We start from the raw sequence: 26,960 nt of genomic DNA, 5'->3' as shown, positions 1-26,960 counted from the left end.
TCTTCGGAGGATTCTTCTCTCGAACGCGGCCAAGAGTTCGCAATTCTTCATGCTAAGAACCCAAGTCTCCGAGGAATACATGAGGACTGGAAAGATCATTGTCTTGCACAGTAAGAGATTTGACCCCATGGTGAAACGCTTCGAGCGGAACAGTTTTTGTAAGCTATTGGCTGACAGTTCAGTTTCAGTTAGTTTAATACTTCCCCAAAATAAATTCTTCCTTAACAGCAAAAAGGACGCTGTTTCAACAGGATACAATTCATAAAGTAAAACAAGTCGGAAAACCAGAAGCCGGCCGCTTCAGGTATGAACGGTTTTGTTTGCTTCTTCTGTGGGTATATTTGAGTGTAGAACTATCCCATTTGTACGTAGCCCGTTATGTATTTGCATTTAACATGTCTGACTACCCACTTCAATGTGATATTGATATTTAGTTGCAGCAAATTTACAGGGGACAGTCAATTTTGAGCTACTGTAACTTTTTAGTAATAGCATGATTTTGATCAAACTTGGGGATAATATGCTTCATATTATATTTTATACCACTGCCACTTTTCACTTACTTTACTTTTGCAACTTTGGGATAAACTTAATGGGGTTTTACTCAATTTTCCCAAAAATATGGTGATATACTATTATTAACTTAATTTGAACAGATATCGATATGGAGAGTATTTTGAGGCCTGGGCACTACTTTCGATTGGATAGTTTCTGAGAATGTGTCCGTTAAAGAAATCATCAATTTCCACCGCTCCTACTCCCCGGCTTTCTTAAAAATCTGAAAACTAATACCGGCTTCGGAAACGTACTAATCGAGACCTTCCATTTGATACCCCACATGATTATATTCGATGAAAAAAATTTTTACAACCCCCTTTTACATGTATAGGGACCCCCCTAAATCTCACAGTCGAAGGATATCACTCACTGCATGTCTGGGCGTTCACAGTTCCCACCCTTTTACTAAATTTCGTGTCAATCAGTATAGTCGTTTCTGGGAAAGTGTGTGTGACAGACAGACAGACATTGAACCGATTTTAATAAGGTTTTGTTTTGCAAACAAAGCCTTAAAAAACTGCAATCACCAACTTGCAACTCCTGTAATATGTTGGGCTACCAAAAATAAAATACAATATTAATAAAGAATGATGGCACGCGAGTGTAAAATCCCTATTATCCTATTAGCAAACTTTCAACATTTTCGATATCCTTTCAATTGAGGATTAACTGCAAAATCTGTCGCAGTTGCATTTCAAGATTCCTCACGATTGCTCCGAAAATGTGGTGATATAATCGCTGCGTATCCTTGTGAAGATACCACATATACTCTATACATATACATATATAGCTTAGATATCTCAGATCATCCGCTAATGCCATGAAAAATTGACGACATCACTTTTCTTTGCCTAAGACTCTATTGAATCCTTGGCACGTAGCCTGAAAAAATAGAGGTTTAAGTCTCCTCAATTCGCGAGGAAACAGAATTTCGCCCAAAACTAACGTGGCTTTTGAATTTCGGCGTCAACTACCGACGTTACGCTTCCCGGTGCCATCGTGAGATTCCTATTCTAGCACTCTCTCAAGACATATATTCCCGATTCACCTTAACACAGCATACCTAAGTTCATTGGAAGAGAAATACCATCTTCGATTTATATCATGTCAATGTGCTCGTTTGTGTGCGTGTTTGATGGAAAAAACGATGCTTTCTACGTCACTGAATCCGTCCAACTATCTTAGCTATCGTACTGAGGTGCGACTTATCACAGCCACGAGCCAGATCAATGGGTGAAAATTTCAAGAAAAACGGAACTAGTGGAAAAGTGATTTTTCAATTTCGTGTGTTTGTTATTCAACTGATTCTATCTATTGGAAAAGCGGTGTGACGTGATTGATTCGACAAAAGCGACTAGTTTGAAAATATTCGTATCGAATTCCGAGCACCCGCTACCCCGAAAATTCTCCCTCTGGAAAAGGGTTGGAAAGACATTCAGCAAACACGAACAAAGTGTGCTGTGCTGTCTGAAAGCTTCGTGACCGGAAATGTAAAAGTGATGAAATTTACCCGAAGTCAGAGAAGCAAACCGCTAAAAACCCTTTTCAAAGTGAAGTGAGATTCCATCTTAGTCTCGCTTGAGGAACCATCAGAGGTTTCTCATCAGAAATCGGAGACTAGCATTTGCTTGACACGAAAAGCGCAAACAACCTGGGAACTGAACGACCACCAACACTTCGTTTTCTAGCAAGAGAGAGAGGAAGAAATCACAGCTAATTTATCTGAGAAGTTTAGGAAAAAAACCTAATAGTCGGAAAGCTTCAAAGAGATACTTTCCTGCCGGCGCAATTGAATTTTTCTACGGATGGAAAATAAGCCAATTGGAATTGCAAAGCACTACCTAAAGTTTCCTTTCCTTTTGATTCAAAGAAAATGGAAGGTGAATGGTGAAGGTGAATGCGAAAGCCCGTCCAGTCAGGGTACTTGCATTGGTCGCTATTTCGTTAAAGTTTCAGTTGTAATAAACTATTAGGACCTTAGTCGTGATTCAGTGTTATCGAGAAGTGAACAGCAACCCATAGTACTTCCAAAACAAAGGCTAGTGAGAAATTCAAAAACATTTACATCCGTCAGGGATATTTGCAGAGTTTCAAGAGTCAGCAATTGGAAAGTTTTGTTCTCGAAGACTCAATTTCAATATTTCAAACCCATTGTCTAGGTCTCTCCAAGAAATAGTTGGAAATCTGCTTCTACTTTCACTGCTTTATGCCCCGTGAAATGATGGTACTGAGGGACCAGCTCCGAACTCGTACTTTTCGCTAGAAGGAAGGCAAATCGAGAGTAGCCATGACCTGGCCAGAAGACCCAACCAGTGAAAAAAGTCCAGAAGTTGATTGCCTGAAATCGCAAAAACAAGAAATGAGTTGAAAGTTCGACATGTTGTTTATGTTCCATGGAAGTTGTTTAAGTCGATAAAAGAGTAAGAATACAGCTGTCGGATTTATTTGGAGCGAGCCAGCAGAAGACAGACAACAAAGCCATTTCTCCATTTGGAATTGCAAATTTGAAATTTAAATATTCCGCTATTGTGACATATATAATTTATGTCCCATCTTATAGATACTTTGGGCGGATAGAAAATGCTCCTCGCTCGTAAATTCTTTCTCTTATTTAGGAAGTTAGGAAATCTAGAAAACAAACAGCAACAATGGGGAAACTTTACCTGAGTAATGTTCCGAAAGTTTTATGTCGATATGTATTCGGCCAAGAAAATCAGAGAAATTCTTGGTTGCTAGGAAATATTTTAGTTTGGTTTATGAGCTAGGTCTGGGTGAACTCAGATCCTTATTTAGTATCTTATTGCTACTCGTCTGTGCGCTATATCCGTGACCGTTAGAACTATGGATATGAAAATCAATCCTCAGAAGAAAATGCAATAACTTTTATAACACATTCATGCGTCAGGGATGCATGCTTATTTGTCGTCCTGCCGCTACTAGTGAGGTAACCGCCCCTTCGAAGCACATCGAATACGTTTTCTTGGTCAGATTGTCGCATGAATTGCCACAAAAACATATTAGAGATGGTTTAAAATAGTAGAGTAACCCAGCGTGCTACGTAACTAATATGGCACATTTATTAACTGTGCTGCACCGCTAATAATATCAAAAGTGAAATAAGCGCAGAATAATATGATAATAGCGTTGTTAAATCTAATCTGCCTTTCTTTTTATGATAATAGGATGTGAAAGTCCAGCTAGGCGTTAAGATTTTCCAAAACAAAAAACCTACATTTCTTTTTTAAGAGAATTTGCCGCGGTACATCTTATACAGTGGACTTTAGACTACACATTCACATTCAAATAGGGGCCGCTCAAGGATAGCATGTAAGCATGTATACCGTTGCCGTTCACCTTTCGTTGGTGTATAATGCGTCAACTTAACCCAAGACCTCTACTGTTCTGCGGTAGATGCTTTTGAAGCAACCCACTCGTTGGCCATCTTAGGAGAGTAGGTTCCACTGCATGGCATAGCATGCAATACAATTGTGGCTTTTTTAAGGTTTTGTGTAAAACAAAACCTTATTAAAATCGATTCAATGTCTGTCTGTCTGTCTGCTCCGATATCTGCTCAAATAAACTTACTAATAGTATATTACTACTTTTTAGAAAATTACTGAAAAACCCCCCTTAAATTCATCTTAGGACTTCCGAATTTTGCACCAGAATAGAGGACAATATTTCGTACATACGTGCTAAATTTCGTGAAAATCTGGCAATTAACGCCAAAATTATGGCAGTTCAAACTTAGCAATTTCGCGCGAATTTACTGCTTCCAAAGTCATGCAAATCAGATGCTGCGTCATAATTACCCGGAATAATTGACATTCGCGTGGAATATTAAACTCGCATTTATGAAGAATCTATTTATCTGCAGCCCTTTTTAAGGTTTTGTGTAAAACACTTATGTGAAATCTAACCTTCGAGAGATGTCCCATTCCGGTATCTGCTCAAATAAATTTACTAATAGTATATTATCAACTTTTAGAAATTGACTAGAAACTCCCCTTAAGCTCATCCTAGGTGTACCAAACATAGACATAGAGGACAGTCTCGTGCATACACATGCCTAGTTCCATGAAAATCCAACTATTAGTGTCAAAGTTATAGAAGTTCAAACTTATCAATTTCGTGCTAATTAACAGCCATACAAATAAGATGCTGACGTCATAATTAATGAGAATAATTGAAATTCGAGTGAAATATTAAAATTCCATTCAAGAAGAATCTAATTCTCCCTAGCCCTTTTTAAGGGCGTGTGAAACAAAACCTTATTAGAATCGATTCGATGTCTGTCTGTCCGTCCGTCTGTCTGTCTGTCTGTCTGTCTGTCTGTCTATCTGTCTGTCTGTCTGTCTGTCTGTCTGTCTGTCTGTCTGTCTGTCTGTCTGTCTGTCTGTCTGTCTTTTTTTTTTTTTTTTTTTTTTTTTTTTTTTTTTTTTTTTTTTTTTTTTTTTTTGAGGAGGTGGAAATCTTCAAAAGACACTGGTCTGGACACACCAGCGTGTGGGATTTTTACCCACTAAAACCACCCCCGACTCCCTCCCTGCCCCGCGGCACCACCATAAGGTATTACATCACGGGGCGGAGTCAGCTCACTCTAGCTAAATCCCATTTCTTCTATACGCGGCGCACGTGACCGCGCTTTTCTGCTTTCCTCTGCCTTTCGCAACTTATCTTGAATCGATGCGATCATGGAGTTGACCGCATCCCAATTCTCTTGATGTGCTAGCATTTTCGGCACCAGATTTTCGGGTACCAGCACCTCTCCTAGAGTCTCCTCTAGGTTCCTCCTTTCTTCCACAAATCTCGGACAGTGGAAGAATACATGCTCTGGGTCCTCTGGGACTCCATCGCAATTTGGACAGTCGGGTGAGGTCTCCAATTTAAACCTGTGAAGGTATTGGAGATATCCTCCATGTCCCGTGAGAAACTGGGTGAGATTATAATTAACCTCACCGTGTCGTCTCTCCAACCACTCCCTGATGGCAGGAATGAGCCTGTGAGTCCACCGACCCTTTCCCGAGCATTCCCACCGCTCTTGCCATCTATTTATGGATCTCTCCCTCTCAGCCTTCTTCGTCTGCAATAAGGGAGAGATTGGCTTCGCATGGTATATATTCGCCATCTCATCTGCCAAGATGTCAATGGGCATCATTCCAGAGATGACGAATGCTGCATCATCTGAGACAGTCCTGAAGGCAGAGCATACCCTCAGGGCTGTCCTCCTGTAGACTGCATTCAGTTTGCTAGTGTTAACTGACATCCGCAACGCCTCGCTCCAAACTGGGGTCGCATAGAGCATAATTGAGGTCACCACCCTGGCTATAAGCAACCTAGAGGTATGCCGTGGCCCTCCCACGTTCGGCATCATCCTGGCCAGGGCCATACTGGCAGTGGATGATTTATCACAAACATATTGTACGTGTTGCTTATAGCTGAGCTTCCTGTCTATCACCACCCCCAAGTATTTGATGGCCGGCTTGGAAGTGATGATATGATTCCCGACTCTAACACAGGCGTAATTTCTCTTCCGGCGCTTCGTGATGAGGACCGCTTCCGTTTTTTCCTCCGCAATCGTCAGACCAGAGCTCTCTAACCAGCATTTGACAGCACTGATTGCCTCGCTTGAGTATAACTCAGCATCTTCGAGATGCTTTGCGACAACAACCAGTGCAATGTCGTCAGCGTAACCCACCACTGTGGCTTCCTCCGGAAGGGGAAGATTAAGTACATCGTTGTACATGATGTTCCACAGTAGTGGGCCCAATACGGAGCCCTGCGGGACACCCGCGGAAACGACGTACTCCTGCGGTCCGTCATCAGTGTCGTACCAGAGTCTCCTTTCAGTTAAATAACTATCGACAATTGCGGCGAGGTAGGCGGGAATACCAACCTTCGCTAGGGATTTCCGTATTAGATTCCAATTGGCCGAATTGAATGCATTTTTCACGTCCAGGGTTACTACCACGCAATATTTGCTGGTACTACCCTTTCCGTGGATTGCATCTTCGGCCAAGCCAGTAACCAATTTGATGGCATCAATGGTTGATCTGGCTTTACGGAATCCATACTGCCGATGTGAAAGGCCGCCTTGGCTCTCAACTACTGGGAGTAATCTATTATAGATTATAGATGTCTGTCTGTCTGTCTGTCCGTCTGTCTGTCTGTCTGTCTGTCTGTCTGTCACAGCCAATTTATTCGGAAACGGCTGAACCGATTGTCACGAAAATTAGTAGGAGTATGTGATCTGCCGTTCCCTTTACATGCAGCAACTGACGCCATTTTGCGTTAAGTTTAAGGGGGGGCTCCCCATACATGTAAAAGGAGGGTGCAAAATTTTTTTTCATGAAATGTAGCCATGTGGGGTATCAAATGAAAGGTCTCAATTAGTACTTTTCGAAACTGGTTCAATATTTGATATTGGGTGAAACATAGGGGAGTGAGGGCTCAAAATATGACCATCAAAAAGTGTAACAGGTCTCGTTCTCAGAACCTATCCAACGGAAAAATCTGAAAAAAATTTCAGTAGTGCATCTCTACGAAATCTAGGCCTCAAAATATATCCGGTTCCGATATCTGCACAAATAAAGTTAATAATAGTATATTTCCACATTTTAGAAATTTACCCGGCACCCCCCTTATGTTCATCCCAGAAGTACAAAATTTGGTATGCATATAATGAAGAACATAATGCACAATTTGGTCAAGTTTGAAGAAAATCCTGCTATTATTAACAAAGTTATAGAGGGTAAAACTTTACAATTTTTTGTGAATTTCGTGCACTCTACAACCTGCATGACGTCATCATCACATATTAATTGGTCAATACCACAACGAAGTTAGTTCGTATGAATTGGGTGGAAAAGGATTATTTTGTTTTAGTTTTTTAGTCATTTGTATATAAATATCAATTATTCCAACGAGGCATGTGTGTATGTAGGTATACAGTATATGCGTGCTAATGAACTTTGCGGGTAGAGCCTAATTCAGATAGATATAAGAAGTAAATCGGAAATATGGGTACGATCAATTTATATACGTGCCTATATGTGTACAGTATTCGAAAATAGGCAGTTTGTTTGTTTAGGGTGAGCGTAACATCTACGGCTGTAATATGTACGTATGTCTCGTAGTTTTGTAGCTGTATAGGGGTAGAAAAATGTGCGTTGAAATTTCTTACATAAGATGAACACAAAACCTTTATACCCGAAGCACGAGCTTCCGGTATTCCGACTTGTTTATATTTGATGTTGGTTAAATTGTTGGCATTTTCTAATAATATTAAACTCAGAGTGTGAAGCGTATGAGGGTGACCATTATCAACACATTTTTAGCAATATTACACGGAGCTGTCGTGCACTCGTCGCTCCTCGCAACTTTTTCTTTTTCATCAGCCTTCAGTTCACACACACGCGGATATTCTCATTTTAGACGTAAGCAAAACGTGCTACGCCACTAGTGCAATGCAGCATCTTCGTCCCCATTACCGCAAGACGCCGTTCATTGTCCTGTATAGTCGGCCAACACTCAGAACTATAGAGAGCGGCAGACGGACGACATTGCAGTAAATTTTAGATGTGAGACCTGCGCTGATACGTCGATCACAAAGAACACCAGTTGGAAAATGCCACTTCATCCAGGTTGCATAAATGCGTGAAACAATTTCATTACGCAGTTCTCCATTGGCTGATAGCATTGACTCGAGATATTTAAATCTCTGAGTTCTGGCAATGACAGTAACCTGCCCTTCGAGATATTTAAATCGCTGAGTTCTGGCAATGGCAGTAACCTGCCCAGAACTGAGCGATTTCAATATCTCGGGTCAATGCTATAAGCCAATGGAGAACGCTATGCTCCTCACATAGGGAAACACAAAACCTTTTATACCTGAAGCGTCAAGCTTACGGTTTGCCGACTTGTTTTAATACATGACCTACGGACTGCCACTTCCGCGTTTCGTTCACATGACGTACGAGGGACAGGCCTGCACCGCCTTCCAGCCGATATAGCAACACAGAAAGAACACTAGCACAGAACAGTCTCAGCTGAATCTTGGTGCTGGGATAATTGTATTTCCAAATTGAAGGAAAGTCAAAAAAAGCGGATCCAGTGCTATTAATGAGTGGAGTAACATCAAATTCGGTGCCAGCGTCGACAGAAATCACGCTTTCTACATATACAAGTTAATCTCTCGTTGTTATTTATTTTCAGTCCAATTCTATCTGCCTCTCTTTCGAAATCCCGAACCATTTGACTAAGGTCTATGATCCGGTAAGACAGCAAACAGATGTTGTCAGTGTAGCCAAGGTGTTTCATTATTCATCAAAAATCCTATATGTCTTACGCAGAGGGCAGAATCAATCAAAATATTTTCTTGAAATCGATGAAGAGGAGATGAAGCGGAAATTTAAACACCGCGCAGTGTTCCAAAGTGATCCATATTCTATTGATGCGGTCAATGCAGGAGGATACAGAGCGGAAACCAGCCTGCTATTTGTCGACCAAGCTTCCGCGATTAGGACTATTTTAACTATTATATTTGCGACAGCAGGGAGCACGCAGATACCCATCCAATTGTCGCACGATCATCCCCTTCTTCGAACCGCTGGGAAAAATCTTGGACTACCAGGATTTCGTACGTACTGTTGATCTGCAAAAACTGCAGGAGCAGCGATGAACATCTGTGTGGAGAATCCATCGATTCCATCGGCTTTACTCACTTCGAAAACTTTAATGGCTGAGATGATTTCACGTCTATTTGGAGGAAGCACTCTATATCCGCAAACTATTGCGACCAACCATTTCAGCCATAAGAGGCAGAAGTCCACGGGATGTGATACGGTTAAGAACCCCCTTCCATCTTTTCAGCTGCTCGTCATCGTGGACGAGGAATCGATTGTCAACGTCCCTCACTGGACCATCGAAAGTTTTGCGACTACATGCAAGTGTTTCGGTGATGTAACATTCGGGATTTCACACGGCATCGGCATTCGAACGCGTCACGCTATCGTTTGCAGCGGCTAATTGAATCTTTAATATCTTCCATTCGTTCCCTAAAACAACCAGTTTTCATGGTGGCCTAATTCTTATCGTTATTTTCAGTACGGTATCTTCTGCCCTAACATTATCATAAAAGCGGTTTATATTGAACTTGAGGCTGGTAAATACTCCCTCCTGCGGGTTGCGGCATACGAAACACGCAAATGACGGCAAGCGACTACCAAATGGACCACTGTCAGTACCTCTCTCACATGCCGCAAAGCGGAAAAGGAGTTTCCTCCAGGACGTGGCTAAATCCCAGAAACCAATCATGAGCCATTTTCGATAGTTAAAGGTCTTTGCCGTTAGGTAGGTCCCTATCGGAGGCATAGTGGACATGTCGGTAGCATATTTTTAGGTTGCTGGCTCGCAAATTTATGTTGCTTTTAGTAGTCTTTTAAAACTAGCTGGAAAGAATTTGAGTGTATGTAGTGAGTAGGGCGAGAAGTTACGGTTCAAAACTCACGAGTGAACTGACTGACCCAGCTGTGAATAGGTACTTCAGCCAAATCAGGGTAATAATTACGACCCAACGCAATGCTGACCACCTTGCCCCCTATCGTGTACCGTAGTGCTGTAGTGCACTATCACGATTTCGAATGAGGTGCCCCAACACAAGTGGAGGCCCAGATCTAATAGAGTTATTGTGCCAACGATTATTACTATAGTCAACATGTCAAAAACCGTATACAATTTCGTTATTGTTCAACTGACTAAAAGAAAGATCCATATAAGGAAAATTTGACTGTGAGAGGAGAATGATAATAAACCTTAGAGAAAAAATTCTCGGTCTCAATAGTCGTCCCTACTTCACCCGTCCGGAGGAAACCTTTTGCTGTTTCGGTTAGAACTAAAAATAACCTGCTTCGAACCGCCGCATTAGGAGGGTCAGGAGCTAGTCCCTTTAGGAGCTTAATTGGGAATAGTGAGCCTGGATTGGTAGATTTTGTCACCTAAAACACCGGTTTTCTCTCGTAAATAGTAAAACACAAACCACAGAAATATGTAGCGGGTATAGAAGAACCACTGGCTATGTTCGAAAACCGTACGGAAATGCTAAAGAAGGAAGAGTTCTCCGCACATGCCGTCTGTAGTCTGTCCGTCAGCGGAAGCTTAAAAAATGGCTGATGGAATTCGATTGGCTACAGAGCCATATTTCCAAAAAAGCATATATGTATATAAATAGAGTCGCAGAAGACGCACTAAAAGCAGAAGCAATTTTAATCCTTTGCCAGGATTCGGTGTTGAGTGGCAATATTTTTCAGCGTCTACTCTAATGGGTAATCGAAGTCTCTTAAAAAAGGAATCCTAAAGAAGGTGGCCGAGCTGCTTCTACTAGTGTGAAACATGGGTTGCGCACCAGCTTTCTTTCCTATGTATGTAATCTTCGTATTGCCGGTGGAGAATTATGGAAAACAAGGGGGAAGCAACCATCAATACATCGCGTCCAAGGCACCCAGCCGTAACAAGCCTTCTTTTTATTGATAAACGGGACAAACACACCCAGCCGTAACAAGCCTTCTTTTTATTGATAAACGGGACAAACACAGCAGGACTTGGCGAAATATCCAAGCGAAACGTAATTAGAAAAAAAAAATATCTCATTTCGCAATGCAAATATTTTACCCCTTTTGCAATAAAACTTCACATCTACTTTCTACAGTCTGTAATGACGCATCCGATTGTGTGATAGTCGAGGGACCATCAGAGTTAGCCGAAGTCGACCACGAGCGCAGAGCTACCCCAAAAACCCAAAAAGATGGCGAAGATCTGCCCACAAATATTGAAGCTCCACTGAGTGTCCCGTGGACAAACGGCTCTATGCCTTTGTGCTATCCAGGCTGTAGGATTTGGACACTTCAGTTCCTCTTATGAAATTTTAACGAATGACACGGGGGGGGGGGATCTTTTAAGATAAATTTCGCCTTCTTTTTAAGTTTCTGGGATAGCTCTGCTCTCTTGGTCAACTTCGACCAACTCCTTCGACTATCGACCGATCTTTTAAGCGAGCCAATCAGGAATAATATAAGAAATTTTTATTGTCATACTGAATTAAATCAAAAAATCTTTTAGTTTACAAAAACTGCTTTCATTGTTTTAATGATAGCAAACTTTAGTCTATTTACCTCATTACTTCCTTCTTAATTTAGCAAATTCCTCATATTTTCTTGATAGGAATATACTCACTTCTGAAATCGAAAATTCAGCTGTCCATTCTCTGATCAAATTCTTTTAATTACCCTCAGATAGACTGTCAATATGAGCTCATCAGCATTATACCCATTCTCCAGATCAATCATAAATTGTTTGGTTGAGAAAACACTCTTAATAGTCTTTCATTTTATAATATGGACCCAGTAATCCGTAACCAGCTATTTTTAGATCGACAGCTTCCTAGGCTTTCAGGGTTCCCAGCGAAATATTTGATGGTGCGATAGCTGAAATGGTAAAGCGTCAGCCTCTCGATCTCTTTATCCCGTGTTCGAATCCGCCTTGGTAATGGATGCTTGTACTCGCTTTGGGTTGTCTGACACTTTCACAGCATTAATTGCGATGATGATCTATGCTCTACAAAACAGGGAACAGGAGACATTGGAGATCTTTCCTCAGCCAATGCTGAGAATTAACCTTCTCCACGGCACTATTTGCTCCCTTCAGTTTTGGGAAACCTGAGCTAGCTTCTACTCCCACATGCCATAAATTATTCTTCCATATGTAGCAAACCCTATTTTGTAAACCCCCATTAAATATACGAGTATTCCCGGCAATCAAGCATATAGGCGAAGCATATAGGCTCGATACCATTGGGGCGTGGAAAGGCGACCAACCACACGGTCATGCGTCTATCTGGAAATTCCTTGACAAACATGGAGGATGGATCGGGCGCAGGGGTGTTCTCGGACCCCTCGGAAAAATGACGACCATATTCCAGGCGGAGATATATGCCATTTCATTGGCAGCAGAAGAATGCCTGTGACAAAAATGGAGGGGTCGCACCATTCGAATCTGTTCCGACAGTCAGGCGGCATTATCAGCACTAAATGGCAACGACATATCAAGCCAGTTGGTGTGGAGTTGTCATCAGGTGCTGCTGAAACTTGGCCGACTGGACAAAACATTCCTGATGTGGGTTCCGGGGCACTCTAACATCGCCGGTAATGAGGAGACTGACAGACTGGTTCGCCCACGGTCTGGGGCCAGAACCAGCTTTTGGACTCCGATAATCTACTTTCAAGTCTACTCTGAAGAGTTAAATTGCAAGGATTCACGCAACCGAATGGAGAAATTTGGACTCTTGCCGGCATTTTTTTTGTCCCTTAAGAAGTGGGACATGAAAAGCCTAGTAGCGCTTTTAACGGGACACTGCTCCTTAAACTACCATATGGAAAAGATTGGGGTAGTGGTTTCTGCTATGTGCAGCCAATATGAGGAGGAGGAGCAGACGGCCCTGCACTTTTTATGCAGCTGCTTGGCAAGGTTTCCTTCAATGAAGAATCTGTACACTCTCTGCCTCTGGAGAATGTTCTCAGATTCGCTAAAGCCTGCGAATACCGTAGGCGGAAAGCCATTGAATAGGCAATTTACGGGGATAGTACAATGAGCCTAACAATGGCCTGAGTGATCGGAGCTGCGGCTCCCCCAGTAAACTAAACTAACTACGACGGACAGATGGAAATTGGCTGTGAATCAAACGTACTTTTTCAAATACACATAAAATAGAGAAGGTGAAAGTAATAAAGAATATATCCCACTGTTTCTTAAGAATTCAATTCATACATATTCCTCCTGCAAAAATGGTTAAAATTTCCAAAGCGCCAACATGCACCAGTGCTTGTAGCACTCCCAAAACGTTAACTATGTGTATTCACTTGTTCTTTAGACTTTTATGCCTTCTCTCGACCGCAAAATGGAGAAAATCTTAGCATCCCTTCACGATTCAAAGCCTTTGCATAGCATCCTACACGATCGCTCTTCCCAGCTATTTTTTACTCTTCGCCATATTCTCAATAGTTACTTCAAAGAGAAAATTAGGACTAATGGAAGCCTTTTTTAACGTTTTGTGCAAAACATAAAATCGTATTAAAATCGACGACAATGTGTGTCTGCCTGTCACATGGAACTCGCTTGAAAGCTGTTAAAATTATGTTGTGCGTCCGTATGTGGTTTATATGTGTTGGAGAAGGAAGGAGGAGAGAGAGAATTCTAAACTTTCTAGTCATCAATGTGAGTTGGGGCAGGGAGGTAACCTTAGAATTAACCAATTGCTTCAAGTAGCCTAATTCTAAAATATAATCATAGAATCGTAATTAAATTGGAAGCGCCTTCACCGGGAAGGACGCGGACGTTTATAGTAAACCACAAACTGACTACTTCTCTCAACGAGTCGGAAACCAGAAGCTCAACCCTTCAAGTATTAAAGGTTTCTTTATGTATTTGGGCGCTCGGTGGTTCCACCCATTATTGTTATATATTAAGTTCGACTATTCTGTAATTCACATGTATATCCGGATGACAATGGTTAGAGCGCTGGGCTGTCGTAATGGAAAGGCGCAGTTCAAACCTCACTGGTTGAAGAGGGATTAACAGGTAACTTTGACTTACACTACTTTATCAATGATGCTCTACCATACATTGTGATCTATATTACTGCAGTAGTTCCAGCACTAACCTCAATAAATTTTCAAAATATTACGTTGTTGCACATTAAGTAGCCGTTTTCGAATGTGGCGAAAGTTGGACGCATTAAAGGGATGAGGGCTAATCCGAAAGAGCGGGTGTTATATGTCACATTATAGCAGAAATGGTGCTCTTCTCTCTCATTCGTGAGTCATTTCGTTTCCGAATTTCTTTCAAGGTGGATCGTAAGCAATTACAGAAAAAATATGGATCTTGAAAATCAGGCACATAGGCAACCTCTGCGATTGACGATGGTCAATTCAGCCTTTGGTTGAATACACTTCTCTCCTTGCGCGAAACAAAGTGAATCTATTGTTATACAGAATTGTGATGTGCGATTATAAGTGGATCCTGTACGACAATCACCGCAGATTTGCTCAATGGGTTGACGCCGATCCAGTCCCAGGATATATGCCAAAGCCTAGTTTTTACCCAACGAAAATAATCGTGGCCGTTTAGTGACCTGCAGCTGGTGCGACGCAGTAGTGTACAGAACTCCAAAGAAATTCATAACAAATTATTAAGAACACAGTCACGAAAATGCAACCGTGCAGAAATTGCATCAATTGGATTACGAGACTCTACCTCACCCACAATATTCACTGGACCTGTCGCCCGCTGATTATCATTTCTTCAAACATATCAACATCGAAATGTCAAGCGATGACGGCTTTACGATTTCTTACCAGGGCAAAGGCAAATCGTCAGACGCTGCCTCACCTCTACCCTGGGAGCACCATGAGCGTAGCGGCTCGCAGACGTTAAATGCTCATTTATTAATTCGTAGAACACGACATGACTACGAATTATATTGACTTATTGACCAGCTGGCCAGAGCTGAAAATATTTTGAGAATGATGAGGTCCTAAGTCCGCATCAACTTAATGCTGGTAAGAAACCGTAAAGCCGTCATCGCTTAACATTTCTGGGAAGTTTGGGTGCAAGCCCTAAGCGAGGGATCCGTGGACCAGGAAAGAAAGAGTAAGTTGCTCCCCATTTGGTCCGGTCCAGCATTAAGTTGATGCGGACTTAGGACCTCATCATTCTCAAAATATCAACATCGTTGAGAAAATATTGAATGACATAACACCTGAAAAAAATGGCTTCGCTCGCAGAAATCCAGATTTTTATAAAAAAAATAACTTAATTTCACATCTCGTCTAGAAAGATGTATTGAGGCTGTTAATGATTATTTTGACCAATAATAATAATAATAATAATAATCGTTGGCACAACAATCCATATTTAACCAGGGCCTTGAAGTGTGTTATAGCACAAGACCGTAACGGCACACTAGAGGATTGCAGTACCCTATAGGAGGTAATTTGGTCAGCATTGCATTCGTCCGAGATTTGAGTCAGGTACTCATTTACAGCTGAGTCGACTCCACTCAACTATTTTGACTAATGAATTTAATTTGAACCAATATTATATTATTTGTATTTTTAATAAAAAACGACCATTTCACAGGCAACAACCAAATATAATAATGTATTATAATTAACTTATGGGAATATTTCGAGGCCCAGATATGGTATAAAACCATCAATATGAGTTTTCTTCTAAATTGTTCAGTTGAAGTTGAATTGAATTTCTGAAAATGACTCCTCTTTCCAAGGCACCTTCTCCTCACTTTGTAGCTAATTTGACTGCCTACATGGCTACATTTTTAGAAAAAAGTAATACAGCCCTCCCCCGTTTTGCATGGACCTCTCCTTAAGATCAAAGCTGAATGACGTCATTCACCGTCTGCGTGGGAGTTCACAGCATTTGCAAGGGTACTCAGATAGACAACAAACCCATTTTTCGGTTCCAAGAGACCATACTTGGGGATTTTAACAGCCAAGTAGGGAAGGAGCCCGTATTCAGGCGATACGTTGGCTCCCATAGCTTACACGAAAAAACAAATGATAACGGACTGCGGACTATTCAATTAGCAGGGTCACACGAAATGGTTGTTGGAAGTACCTGGTTTGCGCGGAAAGCGGTCCACAAACATACGTGGGCCTCTCCAGACGGGACCACTTTCAACCAAATTGACCACGTGTTGATCGAACGCCGCCACCTCTCAGCCTTGATGAATGTCAGAACATATAGAGGGGCCAATATAGACTCGGATCAGTATCTCGTTGGCATGGTGCTCCGAGCTCGAATAACAATACCACCTAGAATCCCCTCTGACAATCAGGTAAAAGTGAACACTGAAGCCGTCCACAACACAACCCTCCGCGATACCTATAAGAGGGAAATGGATGCCGCAATAACCGCAGTCAATAGAGGACCTGGAGATGAAGCATCAACTAATGATCTTCACAACCACCTGAAGAACGTTATCATGGATACGGCCACAAATATACTTGGCCCCAGCCGCAAAAGGAGTCGGAACGGCTGGTTTGACGATGAATGTAAGCTAGCAACGGAACGGAAGAATGCCGCATACCGAGTAATGTTGCATTCTCAAAGAACGCGGGCACGCGCAGAGACTTATCACGAACTCCGTCGAGCGGAGAAGCGACTTCACAGACGGAAAAAGGAAGCCTGGGAGAACCAAAAAGTCTGTGAACTAGAAAAGTACAGGGAGCAACCGCACCAGGCGCGGAAGTTTTACCACCAAGTCAGCAGGATGAAGCCTTATACACCTCGATGCTCATCCTGCCGAGACAAAGAGGGAAATCTGATTTCCGACAGAATGGGCATATTAGAGCGATGGGTTGAGTACTTTGATGAGCTACTGAACAACCAGAACATCGGCGAGTTAGAGGTCCCGCCAATTGAAGACGACGGACAAATACTGCCACCACCAAGTTTAGGAGAAACAGTCCGTGCAATTCATCGGCTAAAAAAATCATAAGTCGCCAGGAGCCGATGGAATGACAGCCGAATTGGTTAAATATGGAGGCGACCAGTTACACCAAGTGGTTCATCAACTTGTGCTCAAGGTATGGGACAGCGAATCAATGCCTGACGATTGGCAACGAGGCATAATCTGTCTCATACATAAAAAGGGAGATATCACACAGTGCAGCAATTATAGAGGTATCACGTTGCTGAGTACCATCTATAAGATATTCTCCACTATCTTGCTAGGCCGGATAGCCCCATACGCCCAGAACATCATTGGCCCATACCAAACAGGCTCCACTCCAGGCAAATCAGCAACAGATCAGATTTTCTCTGTGCGGCAAGCGATGGAAAAACTGTTGGAATATGGACAACAGTTGCACCATCTGTTCATCGACTTTAAAGCCGCCTATGATAGCATAGCCAGGGTAAAACTGTACACGCCCATGAGAGAATTCGGTATCCCGACGAAATTAATAAGACTGACTAGGCTGACCCTGACCAATGTGCGAGGCCAGATAAAAGCAGCAGGATCACTCTCAAGACCATTCGACATCAACAACGGTCTACGACAAGGGGATGCGCTATCATGCGTCCTCTTTAACCTGGCCCTCGAGAAAGTGATCCGTGATGCTGAGGTGAATGCAAGAAGTACGATCCTCTTCAAGTCCACCCAACTACTGGCCTATGCTGACGATATCGACATCATGGGAAGAACCACCCGAGACGTACAAACTGCCTTCATCCAGATCGAGCAGGCGGTAATCGGCGCGAGATCTTGGGCTGCACATCAATGAAGGCAAGACAAAATATATGGTGGCAACGTCAGCACCGAAGACGAATCAACCAACAACATCAAACCGCACTGGTCAAACACAAGCACGAACAAGGATAAGGATAGGGGAATACAACTTTAAGACCGTTGACAATTTCTCCTATCTAGGGTCAAAAATCACAACCGATAACAACTACGATGATGAAATCCGCGCACGGTTGTTGTCAGCCAACAGAGCCTATTTCAGCTTACAAAGACTGTTCCGCTCGAAACGTCTCACCATAGGGTCAAAGCTCTTACTGTACAAGACTATGATCTTGCCAGTCCTCATGTATTCCTCGGAAACTTGGGTTCTTAGCAAGAAAAATTGCGAACTCTTGGCCGCGTTCGAGAGAAGAATCCTCCGAAGAATTTTTGGCCCCCTACATGAGGATGGACGATTCCGTAGCCTACACAATGACGAAATCTATGAGCGATACCATGACCGTCCGGTTGTGGATAAAATCCGGCTCAATAGGTTACGGTTGGTGGGTCACTTAATCCGTATGGATGAAGGTGATCCAACCCGGAAAGTCTATAAGGGCAATATCTATGGTAGGAAAAGAAGACGAGGCAGACCCTGCCTAAGATGGAACGATGGCGTGGGCCAAGACGCCAGACATCTTTAAGGGATATCGAATTGGTGGACCTCGGCGCAAAACCGGGATGTCTGGAGTTCCTTATTAAGGCAGGCCTAGACCGGATACCGGTTGTTGCGCCGTTGGTGATGATGATGATGAAGAGACCATGAAAAGGAACAGTTTTCTGAACGGCGAAGTCAAACTACTGCTAAAGGAGACCTTTCTTTAGTTTAAATGTGAAATCCTGATAATTCTATATTTTAGCCATGTTAGGCCGATTTGAGGGAATCATTTAGCACCGAAACGAATATGCATAGGCTCACTGATAACAGCAGGTCAAGAATCAGGTTGTGTGTAGTATCACAAGGGTGATGTCACCTTAAATTCTAACATCAGACTGCAATCACTGAGCCCGATCCAAACACCGCCGAATAGCATAACGTTACTCATCATCACAAAACCACGGCATCACCACCTGCTAATCTTTTAGTGTTACGAATGTGATAAACGCAGAGCAAATATTACTTTAATAATTGGTAATATTTGAATACCTACGGTCAAGCCAAATATGTGCTGTTGGTGTTTATTTTGTTCATACACAAAGGTAGAAAATCTTAGATTGAGAGTGATGGCGTGTGGGAATCTCATCTACTAACAACCACTCCCGACCCAAGTCTCGCCGAACCACCATTTAGGTATTACTTCGCGAAACCGTTTCCACTTAGACATTCGTGCTTCTGCTCATTTCTGTTTTCCTTCTTTCTTCTCCTACTGTATTCTGATGATTAGAGAGAAAATGGTTATTCTCCGGACTCAGGCTCCTGTCTAGCTGTTGGTTCACATTTCTCGTCTCCCAGGCGGTGAAACATCACATGCTCTGAATCAACCGGAATACCACCGCATCAAGGACAATTCAGTAAATCATTCAACCTACAGCGGTGCAGATAGTTGCTACAACCATAGTGACGCATGAGGAACCGGGTAATCTGATAGTTGGTTTCCCTGTATTTAGGAATGAGCCTGTACATCCACCGATTTTTCGTAGACTTGTCCCATCTGGCTAGGCAGGAATCATTCCACTCTTGGCGCATTTCTGCCTCCAATGTGCCCCTCCAGACATTTTGCATGGTACACTTATTTCATTCGCCAGAATGTCGGCAGAGGTGGTATTTACCGCAGTCCCTCCTCAGTTACTAGAGAAATGATGCGCTTGTTGTGCTGAACCACCTTCCGCTGTTTTCGTGGTAAGGAAACAGAGTGGTAACATTTTTTTCCAGGACGCGCAGGCGCTTTCATTACCACCTTGTAGGCCCAACTCCAAGGGTTTATATCGGCATGGTCGCACAGCAGAAGTAATGGCTTATTTTAATTGATCACGCGGTTGCGTGTTTCTTTGCTGTCGGTCGTCGCTACGGGGCTTTCTCCTTAGCCTCTGATAAAACTGCCGGAAATATGTGGTTCGCAAACTTACAATTTGGCTTTTCCATCACTAGTTGGGTTGCCTGCTAAAGAGCAATCGCCCTCTGGGCATAGCAGTATCGCGTCTTCTGAGCACTGATATCAACTATTGCCTGCGAATCTTTTAGTGTTGCAAATGTGATAAAGGCAGGGCAAATTTCACTTGATTGATGAGCGATATTTCAATGTCCACTGCCGAAGCTAAAATATAATGTTGGTGAGCATCACATATACGGCTAAAGCAATGAAAGCTGATGTTTATGATATTACCACATTATCTTCTAAGTCTATGTATACACAACTCCAAATAGTTTGGCACAAAACTAACGGGCCCATAACTGCATAGGCAATATCCACCCAACCAGCTATGATTTCTCATAACGTATATTTCGGGAAACTCCAACTAAACCTATATAATAATTTGATTTTTGCCAAACCGACCACGCCGGGAGTCAACAAACTCATCGTAGCTTGCATTGCTTTACTTTAACCTTTCTCATATATTTTTCACATATCTGTGATTGCTTTCAAATAATAAAAAATCTGACAAAACTAATCCTCTGTAAACTCGGACTGCTTTTGGGCCGCAAAAGGTCTATTATCTACGACTTCAAAGCCTAAGGTAATCAAATTCTCCAGCACGTGACGTCCACTGAGGGAGACTTGAAAGGAAGGAAGACTGTTAGAGTAGATGAACGGGAATAGTAACATTGGCACAACAGACGAACTGAAGTTAATGGCCGGGGGATCGAAAAGGAAACCTACTTAAAACCTCGTGCCTTATAAAATACAGCAATAAGACATTGCCTCCGTAGTGGAATCAAATTTGTCCAGTCTCAAGTTGATCAGAGAAGTCTTCAACATAGTCCCGCCTGGATTGTTATCAGAATTGAATGCACCAGAGAATGTGGGAGATTCAGCAAGATCGCTCCGGTGCTCTGATTTCCCAGGATGACGCCATTTCTTCGGTGGCCTGGAAGATAGTGATCCATGAGGTTCTAAGTATATTAGCATTGGTGTCAAGGATGTTTCCTACAATTTTGAGTGAAAAAGTGGAGTGTGCGTTGGGAAAAGTGAGTCTGTGACCGACAAGACACGAAGACAGAACACATTTAACGAAGCTGCAGTATATTATCTTTACCGCTCAGACCGTGATTTGTGTGCTTTTGCAAGAATCAAAGAACCGCGTGTGCAGATGGCAGTGAGGCTATGAAGTTCTGGCTGGCAGATACCGTCAATGCACTCCTACACGTTTTTTACTTGGATCTCTGTCGGACCAACTGAGTTCGGAGTGGAGTCGGGAAGATTTGAGAACGGCAGAGATAACTGAGTTATCACGTTCCGTATAGGAACTAGTTGGCCGATGTTTTGGGATATTCACCTGGAAGAGAATGTCGTTATGTTTGACACAGTGATGTTGAAGGTGGCAGCCCAGAATAGGATACGAGTTGTCATTTTGCTTCTTAAAGACAACTATCTACGTCCTTTTGTTGACGTTAATTGAATCATTATTTACCTTTTGTTTGAGGTTAGGATCTAAATCGACCTCTGTGCCTGCACTGAGTGAAGACTCCGTCAGCGACGCATCATTGTACTTCAACTGGTTCGAACTGCTTCGCTCGAGCTAACACCTGGCTTCGAACTGCTTCGCTCGAGCTAACACCTGGCTTTTCTTCTGCGAATTCACCTTTCGGTTATTTGACAATCCATCTTCCTTTTCTCAGTTTTCTCACTTTGCACTTTATCGGATGGCGACTATACTCAACGCTTCACACTCTCTCACATATAATTTACTTGTTTATAGATCTTCCCTCGCTTGATCACGGTATAAAGGCACTCGGATTTTACGCATCGCCCGACCGTTCGCGACAAAGGTTTACGCAGTTTTCCCCAAATATACGGGGGCTTTGTCTACATTGACAGAACGCGAAATTATTGTTCATGACATACTAAAATCTAAACGGTCAAGCACGAAAACGTCGTCATAATGACATGCAGTGTGTGCCGTTGGGTTATTTCAGTGAATCTTTATCCACAGCACCGAGGTCCTCGCGATCCTGTTATTTTTCTACTTTCCTCTTCCTCATATTAGGAATTAGCAAATAAAGTTGGTTTCCATTTTTTATTCAAATATGGCGAAGTGTTAATTAGCCAGATTGTAGGAAAAATGAATCAATGATTGCCACTTCCTTTCAAATTAAAAATTTGCCAAAGTAGCCTTAGTAAACGTGAAGTTTGATATTCAACGTTTAACAAAGCCAGTTTTCCTATTCTCATTATGGCCGCATACTTCGGATTCGACCGCATTAGTCAACTTCTCCGCATAATCCGAAAGAATGGTGGTTTCCTAAGCAGCTTCAAGAAATTGTACCGATTTGATGACCTGAAGATGGGCTGTTTTGTTGGATGTGACAAATATGGGAACCGATATTATGAAAACTCCTATTATTTCTATGGGCGAAATCGTTGGGTTGAATATGCCGACCATGTGGGGATGAATTACGATGGCTCACAAATTCCAGCAGAGTGGTTTGGATGGATGCATTACAAAACTGATCTCACTCCTTGCGAGGATTGCAGCAGACCGCAGTACAAATGGATGACGGATCACAGTGAAAATTTAACGGGTACAGTTGAACGGTATATGCCCTACTCTACTACCAGGGCAAAAATTGAACCGTGGAATCCCAAAAAAATTAGCAACAAAAGTAATGGCGACGATTGTATGTGACATTAGTGTCTTTTGTGTTTTAAAAAATAAAGCACTGTTGGCTAAGGTTTGTAATGTGTATCTTATTCGAAATGGAAAAGAGAGTATGGAACAAAATCTTCTGCAGAAAATCTTAATATAAATGGTGAGCTCATAGAGGAACCTGCGAGCGGGCTACAACTGACATACGTAAAGTGCATTGGTAACAATGTGGGAATTTCTTTACTGGAACTAGGAGACTGACTTCACAGCACTCGACACTAATTAATACTAATAGGAATCAGAGTCGAAATCGAGAAAGCCGAAATAATTGATGGCGTAAAATATTATTCTGTAATCAATTATTTCTGGATGATGTGATTGTTCTTGTAACCGACAAGGAGTCTTCTTAATGAATTCGAATATATGATCGAGCCGAAAAACTTTGGACCGTCTTCGGACCCATAGCCGAGTCCTCTCCATTTAGAGAGAATGAGTCGGGAAACCGGAAGCTGGACGCTTCAGGCATGAAAGGTTTTGTGTATTTCCTTCCAGGGAATCCCTTTACATACAGCAAATAGCGCCATGCTGTATTCAGTATAACGGGTCCCCATGCATATGAGAGAGGGGTGCACATTCTTCCCTACAAAATATTGTTATGTGGGATATCAAATGAAAGGGATTAGCACTTTTCGAAACTGATCTTATTTCTGTTGTTAGGTTAATATAGAGGAGTGAATGCTCAAAATGTGTGCCCCAAAAAAGTTAATAGGCCTCGTTCTCAGAGTCGAAGAATCGGAACAAAATCATAATTACACAAAATCTAGGCCTCAATCTGTTCCATTGCTGTACCAGCTCAAATAAAGCTAATAATTGCGTATTACCATGCCTTGGAAATTTACCCAAAAACCCCCGTAAGTTGATCCTAGAGATACAAAATTTGGTACCATCATAAGTGATAATGTAGTAGGCAATTCCAGTTTGAAAGAATTGAAACTATTATTAACAAACATATAGAAAATCAAAGTTTTATATTTCACTTGAATTTATGGCAATCTAAGATGTGTATCATGTCATCATCATAAAGTGAACTCATATGAACCGTGGAGTTCGAGTTTTTAAGGAAGGAAGGAGGAATAGTTTTAATGGGAAAACGTGCATAGAAAATTGCTTACAAAACATAAACATAAAAACCGGATACCCCAAGTGACCAGGCTCTGGTATTCCCACTTGTTCAACATAATAATGGTCGGTCACATATTGCAAAACGCCGCAAAGAACCATGGAAAGCATTCAAATCCAATCGGCAGAGACATTGATATTGTTTGCAAAACAAACATGCAAAAGGGGGGTGTAAAATTGTTTTTCACCGAATATAGTCATCTTGGGTATCAAATGAAAGGTCTCGATTAGTACTTTTCGAAGCCGGTATTAGTTTTGAGATTAGTTGGAAAGGCGGGGAGTGGGAAAGGTGGAAAGTGATGATTTTTTAACGGACCCATTCTCAGAAACCACCCAACCGAAAAATCTGAAAAAAATCATGAAGCAGCCTATATATGGTGTGCAGGTCTGAAAATACCGTCCACAACGATATCTGCTCAAATTAAGTTAATAATAGTATATTACAATATTTTTGGGGAAATTGAGTAAAACTCCCCCTTAAGTTTATCCCAGAATTATAAAAGTTGGTAGTAGCATAGAATATAAAATGAGTCATATTAACCCCAAGTTTGATCAAAATCATACCATTACTAACAAAGTTACAGTAGCTCAAAATTGACTTTACCGTGTAAATTTACAGCAACTAAATATCAACATCACAGTAAAGTGAGTAGTCTAATATGCTAAATGCATATACATAACGGGCTACGCACAAATGGGATAGTTCTGCACTTAAATATAAATACACACAGAAGAAACAAACAAAACCTTTCATACCTGAAGCGCCGAGCTTCCGGTTTCCCGACTTGTTCCGTTTTAAAATGAGTATGTCACACAATTCGGGGAGGATCTACAAGGCATTCGGATGATTCCGCTGTCGTAATCGCTCTTATTCTTTCCCTGCCTTCATCAACGGCGAAACAACCGGCATCCGGTCTAGGCCTGCCTTAATAAGGAACTCCAGACATCCCGATTTTGCGCCGAGGTCCACCAATTCGATATCCCCAAAAGCTGTCTGGCGTCCTGACCTACGCCATCGCTCCATCTTAGGCAGGGTCTACCTCGTCTTCTTTTCCTACCATAGATATTGCCCTTATAGACTTTCCGGGTGGGATCATTCTCATCCATACGGATTAAGTGACCCGCCCACCGTAGGCTATTGAGCCGGATTTTATCCACAACTGGACGGTCATGGTATCGCTCATAGATTGTCATTGTGTAGGCTATGGAATCGTCCATCCTCATGTAGGGGGCCAAAAATTCTTCGGAGGATTCTTGTCTCGAACGCGGCCAAGAGTTCGCAATTTTTCTTGCTAAGAACCCAAGTTTCCGAGGAACACATGAGGACTGGCAAGATCATAGTCTTGTACAGTAAGAGCTTTGACCCTATGGTGAGACGTTTCGAGCGGAACAGTCTTTGTAAGCTGAAATAGGCTCTGTTAGCTGACAACAACCGTGCGCGGATTTCATCATCGTAGCTGTTATCGGTTGTGATTTTCGACCCTAGATAGGAGAAATGATCAACGGTCTCAAAGTTGTATTCTCCTATCCTTATTCTTCTTCGTGTTTGACCAGTGCGGTTTGATGTTGGTGGTTGATTCGTCTTCGGTGCTGACGTTGCCACCATATAGTTTGTCTTGCTTTCATTGCGGCCCAGGATCTCGCGCCAAATTCCGCCTGCTCGATCTGGATGAAGGCAGTTTGTACGTCTCGGGTGGTTGTTCCCATGATGTCGATATCGTCAGCATAGCCCCTTGTCGTAGACCGTTTTTGATGTCGAATCGTCTTGAGAGTGATCCTACTGCTTTTAACTGGCCTCGCACCGTGATCAGAGTCAGCCTAGCCAGTCTTATTAGCTTCGTCGGGATACCGAATTCTCTCATGGCCGTGTACAGTTTTACCCTGGCTAGTATATCATAGGCGGTTTTAAAGTCGCTGAATAGATGGTGCAGCTGTTGCCCATATTCCAAAAGTTTTCCTATCGATGGCCGCAGAGAGAAAATCTGATCTGTTGCTGATTTGCCTGGAGTGAAGCCTTTTTGGTATGGACCAATGATGTTCTGGGCGTATGGGGCTATGCGGCCTAGCAAGATAGCGGAGAATATCTTATAGATGGTACTCAGCAACGTGATATCTCTATAATTGCTGCACTGTGTGATATCTCCCTTTTTATGTATGAGACAGATAATGCCTCGTTGCTAATCGTCAGGCATTGATTCGCTGTCCCATACCTTGAGCACAAGTTGATGAACCACTTGGTGTAACTGGTCGCCTCCCTGCCTTCATGATCATGATTAATACAGCAATACCGTAGCAACAAATTGCAAACAGCACCATTCACACTATTTATCCCTTGAGTGTTGCAAATTCCTTTATTATTTCACGTCCCATTTCTGAAACAAATCCACTAGTAACCATTATATTCCTTGAAAATGGTGCACCACAGTACTAATTGTGCTCCGCGGCCACTTTCAGTTTCTTACCATCCTTTTTATGTTTACTTAAAACAAACCCGGTATTTAAGGAACCCACTCAATTAATGGATCCATTTAAGTGCGGCTTAGATAGACCCGCATGATATTATGAGCTCCTTTAAAATGTTAGTTATATGTGTCAATATCGGTTTTCATTATTTTATAGTAGATACTATTGCATGTTGGCGCTACACATGGGACAGTGAGTGATAAGGGTGTGAAACACAATTCTCATTGAACTTTACATTTGTGACCTTGAACATCCTCCCACATTCCAAATTGAGAATAATTTTAATTGTCAATTGTAATTCGTAGTGTGAAATTGATGTTAAGGGTAAAGTAAAATTATTAATTTCAGATTATCAGTTTTGTATAATGTATTCTGCACTAATGTTGTCGTTGCCCCTTTATCCCTCGATGGCTGCAATCATGGATGTCGTATTGGATAGTACTTTGTTGAAATATGCCATGACGTACTAAGCTGTGGGTAAAGTGTAGCAAATTTAATCTCCCAATTCAGCATCCTTCCTTCGCGGGGCAAGCGAAAGGTTTGCTCGTACTCATCCGAAAAGCACCGAACAAATCTCAATCCAAAGAAAGGAAAGGCATTTCTGTTTGAGCGCATATATACTGTGTTTTTCAAGGTTTTATGTAAATAAAACCTT

At 42.1% G+C, this 26,960-nt stretch overlaps 2 protein-coding genes across 4 annotated transcripts in view; one reads left to right on the top strand and one right to left on the bottom strand.

Moving 5' to 3' along the window:
* Nucleotides 1-26,960, bottom strand: part of LOC119652334 (hemicentin-1) — a 447,036-nt gene that overhangs the window by 271,349 nt on the left and 148,727 nt on the right. The gene's annotated exons all lie outside the window — the stretch shown is intronic.
* Nucleotides 22,019-22,751, top strand: LOC119652335 (probable NADH dehydrogenase [ubiquinone] 1 alpha subcomplex subunit 12). The gene has a single exon (XM_038056349.1). The coding sequence runs from the start codon at nucleotides 22,250-22,252 to the stop codon at nucleotides 22,700-22,702; it is 453 nt and encodes a 150-aa protein (XP_037912277.1). The 5' UTR covers nucleotides 22,019-22,249; the 3' UTR covers nucleotides 22,703-22,751.

Source organism: Hermetia illucens, chromosome 3 (genome assembly GCF_905115235.1).
Source record: "Hermetia illucens chromosome 3, iHerIll2.2.curated.20191125, whole genome shotgun sequence".
NCBI classification, from domain to species: Eukaryota; Metazoa; Arthropoda; class Insecta; order Diptera; family Stratiomyidae; genus Hermetia; species Hermetia illucens.
This window is presented reverse-complemented; position numbering and strand designations above follow the sequence as displayed.